Here is a 6,000-nt window from a genome sequence, read left to right as displayed (position 1 = left end):
TCTTGTCGGGGCTACGCCAATAACGTCTCAAGGTTCAGAGTTTATAATCTCTCATTTAATTCTTGTCACGATTTCCTTCTAACCCTTAAATTCCGATTGACTACTACGCTATTGCCTAGCAGCAATTTATAAAATCGGTTCCATAAGATTTTTAACTGGGCAGTTTTGCATTATGCTTCCGAACATGGCAACCAAGAAAGTAAATTATTTTTTCAAGAAGACATCTGAACCGTTTTCCGAGCCCATAAACCTTAATTTTTTGACTTGGCTGGGAAAACAACTCTAACTCTTCGTTTTGAGATTTATGACATAAACCATGGCAAGTTTAGGGAATATATGCTTATTATTTCACGTTCCTGTTGGACTCATAATACCCATAAAAGAAATTCTACTGATTCAAAAATATATACCCTGCAATTTCATCTCCAAACTTCTGCTTAATCAATTTATCAATTCCTCTATTGGACAAAAATTTCACACAAGCCAACATTTAAGGCTCATATATGGGCAGTTTTGAACTATTACTTAAATTCTAACCTCACTTTTATACACCAAAAACACCGCATTTCGACATTGTGGTTACATACAAAATACAAAAATAATAGATATATAATACAACTAAATTTATATATAAATATGTATATACTTATAAACGAATTTGTGTGTGTGTCTGTTTTTGTCAGTTTTCCATTCACATGGCTTCTTACATATGACAGCTCAAAACAAACCAAACTTGTTGTAGATGGGTTTCGAAATTTCCAATACACGAAACAGTTTGAAGCACCCATGTCGGCATATACGACGCTCTGCGTTACTTGTTTTCCTTTTCTTCTCCTTTTTCGTTTTAGTCCATAGCAATATTTCAAGACCCCATATTTTTACAGGGTCTTAGTTAACCACTAGCTATTGCTGCTGCGACTACTACGACTGCCACCGTGGCTACCATGAATACCACCACCTACTCCACCACCATTTGTCATACGCTCCGGATTTGGTTTCAAAATAAACCGTAATTCGAAATTCTTATTTACCACCACGGCATAAAACACATTGGCATTGCGGGGCAAATCAACATCTTTATCGGGCAGTCGTTGGGCCAACGTATAATTATCGGCTTCATCTTCAATACCCAATTTCATTAGAGCATTGCGTATCACTTGCGGGGTGCGTTCATTATTTTTCACCATCATACTTTTGTACACCACAATACCATCCTGAGGCATTGTTTCCGTTTCGAGGGTAATTTTTACAATATAAAAATCGGCATTGGCTCCCGGTGAATTAACGACTTGGGCATTAATCAAGGGCGATCCAACATGAGTTGGCGTGTGTGATCCACTTGTCGAACCATGGCTACTTCTCAGTAGACCATTTGAACTTTGTGAATGAATCATTTTTGACTTATTCAAACCCCCTCCCGAATTACTGGAGTCCAAAGATAAATTCGACACACTACTTGTCGCCGACATATGATTATTGTGAGCCTCTCGATCCAGGGAATTGTGCCTTGAACTATTGTGTGAACTAATTTCACAATAGAATTGTGATCCCGCCCCGCTGCTGGAGTTCGAAGCAATCGAATCGGTTTTCCGATGACCCAATATTGAGGAATTTGCCGAAGACATATTTGAGGAGGTGTTACTTTTTCGTGGTGCCGTTGGTGGTGGTGGTTCCAACTGATAGGATAATGTGTGGGCATCCTCCTCTGTCAGTACAGGCATTGAATAAAACCAACGATTGAATAGCGGATCTTCTTCTAAATTATAGGTATTAGCTGCTCCTTGTAGAAGTTTTATCTTGGCCAGCACTTCAAATTCTTTACGTTTCTTTTCGAAATTGATGAGATTATCTTCACCCACGGTATCGGGGTTGGCTTGATGTATCATTGTCAAATCGGTAAGGAACGTCCCCAAATAGGGTATTGTACCGTGTGACGTGTGGGTACTCTGGAAATGTGAGAGAGGGAAGGATTGATTAATCGAAGTTGTTATAGAAAATATAGAAGTTCGGAAACATACCTGTTTCTGTATTATCTTCTGCATGTGACGATCGTTTTCTCCCACAGTTTCGGCAAATTTCGCTGTACCCTCCCGTATTAGCAACTCTCTTTGAACTGAGGCATTATTATCCTCCGAACAAATTCTGGCTAATTCTTGGAAGATTTCCAACTGGAATCAAATACAAAACACAATAAAATATTAGATTTTTCAGGTCATAGAAAAAATTATTTTAAAAATCTACGCCTATTAGAGGTCATAGAACAAAAATATTTTAAAAATCTACGCCTATTAGAGGTCATAGAAAAAATTATTTTAAAAATCCACGCCTATTAGAGGTCATAGAAAAAATTATTTTAAAAATCCACGCCTATTAGAGGTCATAGAAAAAATTATTTTAAAAATCCACGCCTATTAGAGGTCATAGAAAAAATTATTTTAAAAATCCACGCCTATTAGAGGTCATTGAAAATTATTTTAAAAATCCACTCTTATTAGAGGTCGTTGAAAAAATCCTCTTAAGACGGAATATCGATTTTCCCAACTCTCACCTTTTCCTTTGGCAATACACTCCAGATTTTACTTAAACGATAAATAGCCGATGAATTCAGACCTGTGACAATGGCTTTTAGGGAAGAAAAATTCTTAAGTAACCTCAGTTCTTGAGCTATATCTATCCATACTGCTATATACACCGCTCTTTCCTGGAATGAGAAAATAAAATTAAAAATTCCGGTCCCAAAATTATGTATTTTCCAACACCCACCTGTGGTTCCAAAGCTCTCTCTATCAGTATACTTGTTATGACTCGATATAAGACCTCGTTGAATTGTGTTACTGTCGCCACCACCGTTTCACAGCAACCCTGCGATCGTCGCGACCACGTGGCGCCCAAACACTGATGTGATATCACCTTCTTAAACAAATCACAATCCATACGCGTCAGCTGTTCGGCAAAATGCCGCACATCGATGCGCGGAAAACGATAGGTCTCTAGGAAGCAGGCACGCCTCTGAAACTCAGGAGCCAAATATAAATCGGCAAATTGATCACCCAACCATGGTGGCAGACTTTTTTTACTGTACACTTGCTGGCGTAATATCATTTCCAATTGATTGAGGGCTCGTGAATGCAGATCAGAATTGGGTAAATGTTTACTTGTGAAGGATATTAAATATCGGAGATTCTCTTCATTCCAATCTTCGGGAAATCCGTTCAGCCACATTTTCCACACCGAGACTAGAGTTTTTTTGTGCTGTTCATGTATCGTGGCGCTGGGATCGTAATCGACATCATCTTTATGTTTGATGTCTTCGATACGTTGCTTTTCCGTTAGCGCATTGAAACGTTTTATGAATAGACCAAGAACTTCTTTGGGCGTTGAAAAGGTACGATAGGTATTGAGAAAAACGTTGATGAAGGTCGATTCCAATTCACCATCATCGGTGGCCAGAGCTTCGACAAGGCGTTCCAAGGTGGCCGCCTTAACAAAACGAACTCTGACCATTTCCCATTCCAGATAGGAGATGTCATCTTCGGAATCGGGCTGAAATGAAAGAACAACAGTAAAAATATTTTCTTTTAAAACCAAGGCTTTCGGAAATCATTCAAAATATTACGACTCTGATACTGCTCTAAAATATTATTTAAAAAATCCACACCTAAAACCTCTTTACTACTATTATTTAAGAATAAAAATCTCTAGTAGGGTAAATAGGGGCATTCGGTTAAAATGGTGTCACACTACTTTTTAGTTCAGAAAATTGTCGTCAAATGGCACATAGCGTCTTAGCGTAGACACGAACCGTTCGTTAATGCTGATTTTAGGTGCAACCGTTTAGGGTCCTTGAAATGCAAGGTTTCTGATGTGTTCTTGAAAAATATTTGATTAATCCACGCCTGAAATCTACTGGAAAAAATATTTTTTTTTATAACTCCACGCCTGAGTACATTAAAATATTTTTTAAAATCCCCATTTTATTTAGGTTCTTTAATAAATAATTAGAAGTACAATCCTGCTTATGTCCAATTTCCCTTTTTAATATTGAATAATAAACTCCTTCCTCCCAATGCCAAAATAAAAAAATCCTTCATTTCCAATAACGTCCGGTCATTGGTCTTTCAACAAAAATAAAAACAAACACATTTAGCTTTTTTCTCCCCAAAAATGTATTTTCTCCAATTAGAGCTAATGGCAGTGACACTGCCATCTATCCTTGAACGTCAACTGATAGTTCAAATAAATCATTACACAAATAACTACGACAGCAAACAACTCAACTTGAAAACCGAAAATACATATCGTGCTTGGCACACGAAGGATACTTACATTGGCTGCTGAGGGTGTAGGTCGATGGTAGCACACCTTTTTCAGGTATACTGTATAAATGATGTCGGTATCCTTTTCTTCACCCCATACCCGCCACGTGGGCTGTAAAGATAGAGAAAAAAATGAAAATTAATTCCAAGAATTTGATTAGTATAAGAAAATAAACGAAATAAATGTTATTATTTTTACACCAAATAAGAAAATTACATATAAAAACAAACATGCAATCAAGTTTTTGAGAATGAAATAATATTTGAGAAATAAATTAATAATGAAAATCCTCAAAAGACGGGAGGAGAAAATTAAATTATAATGATACCAGTTCTTTGAAAAAAATATTATTTCAAATAACCAAGTCAAAGACTGTTATATAACTTTAAAATAGGATTTAAAAATCCAAATAAAATGTAATGATATTGCTCTATAAATTCTAATAAAAATATCCACTCCTAAGGCTCGGATAATGCTCGAAAAATATTGTTTAAAATATGCAATCCTAAGGTTTGAATTCTGCTCCAAAAAACATTCGTACGGCTCTGATACTTCTGTAGTAGGATAAATATGGGCATTCGATTCAAATGGTTTCATATTACGTTTTAGTTCAGACAATTGTCGTCACATTATGATTGGTGAATTGTATGTGTAACCATGTGATCGATAGCACAGCCACAAACCAGAATGGAATGTCGTTTATGCATGAAGTGAAATGTAGATGGCGTTGTTTTATAAGGCTCAGATAATTATTTAAAAAATCCACGCCTAAGGCTCTGATAGTGTTGGAAAAGTATTATTTAAAAAATCCACGCCTATGGCTCTGATAGTGTTGGAAAAATATTATTTAAAAAATCCACGCCTATGGCTCTGATAGTGTTGGAAAAATATTATTTAAAAAATCCACGCCTAAGGCTCTGATAGTGTTGGAAAAATATTATTTAAAAAATCCACGCCTAAGGCTCTGAAAGTGTTGGAAAAATATTATTTAAAAAATCCACGCCTAAAGCTCTGCTAGTGGTCTAAAAATATTATTTAAAAAATCCACGCTCTGATTGTGGTCTGAAAATAATACATAAGAATTCTAAGCTATTGTTTAAAATTCAACTCTCTTAACTACTCTAGTAGGATGAATAAGGGCATTCGCTTAAAATGATGTCATATTACGTTATAGTTCCAACAATTACGTTCAGATGGCGCCTTGTGTCTGTAGCGCTGATACGATCAGTGGTGAATTGTAAATACAACCATGTAATCGACACAGCCACAAACTGTAAAATGATATAATTGATACCAGAAATCAAGTGTAGATGGCGCTGTTCTTATATTGCCGATATTGTTATATAAATATTAGAAAATAATAGAAAATAATATTTGCTCAACCCCCGGGGACTTTTTTTCAATAGAAAATGATCTGTGCTCAGCTTCTGAGGACTTTCTTCCATAGAGAAAATGTATGCTCAGCTTCTTTGGACTTGTTTCCACAGAAAAAATCTGTGCTCAGCTTCTAAGGACTTTTTTTCAGTAGCAAAAATCCGTTCGCAGGTTCTGAGGAGTTCTTTAACTTCAGAAAAAATTTAGGCCCAGCTTCTACACTAGTAGAATGAATAGGTGTATTCGGTTAAAATGGTGACATATTATGCTTTAGTTGAAACAAATGGTATTATATGGCGTCTCATGTCT

The 6,000-nt window shown here is 36.2% G+C and overlaps 1 protein-coding gene across 1 annotated transcript in view; it reads right to left on the bottom strand.

The window, feature by feature from the left end:
- Positions 1-854: 854 nt before the first annotated feature.
- Positions 855-6,000, bottom strand: part of LOC133337379 (ral guanine nucleotide dissociation stimulator-like 1) — a 49,528-nt gene continuing 44,382 nt past the window's right edge. Inside the window, exons 2-6 of the mRNA XM_061545608.1 lie at positions 4,327-4,428; positions 2,764-3,543; positions 2,549-2,701; positions 2,019-2,168; positions 855-1,946 (exon numbers count right to left, since the gene is read on the bottom strand). Coding sequence (XP_061401592.1) covers positions 900-1,946; positions 2,019-2,168; positions 2,549-2,701; positions 2,764-3,543; positions 4,327-4,428 — 2,232 coding nt within the window. The 3' untranslated portion in view covers positions 855-899. The remainder of the gene's footprint in view (positions 1,947-2,018; positions 2,169-2,548; positions 2,702-2,763; positions 3,544-4,326; positions 4,429-6,000) is intronic.

Source organism: Musca vetustissima, unplaced genomic scaffold (assembly GCF_032173495.1).
Source record: "Musca vetustissima isolate MV318-11 ecotype Yass unplaced genomic scaffold, APGP_CSIRO_Mvet_v1 utg31854, whole genome shotgun sequence".
Classification (NCBI taxonomy): domain Eukaryota; kingdom Metazoa; phylum Arthropoda; class Insecta; order Diptera; family Muscidae; genus Musca; species Musca vetustissima.
This window is presented reverse-complemented; position numbering and strand designations above follow the sequence as displayed.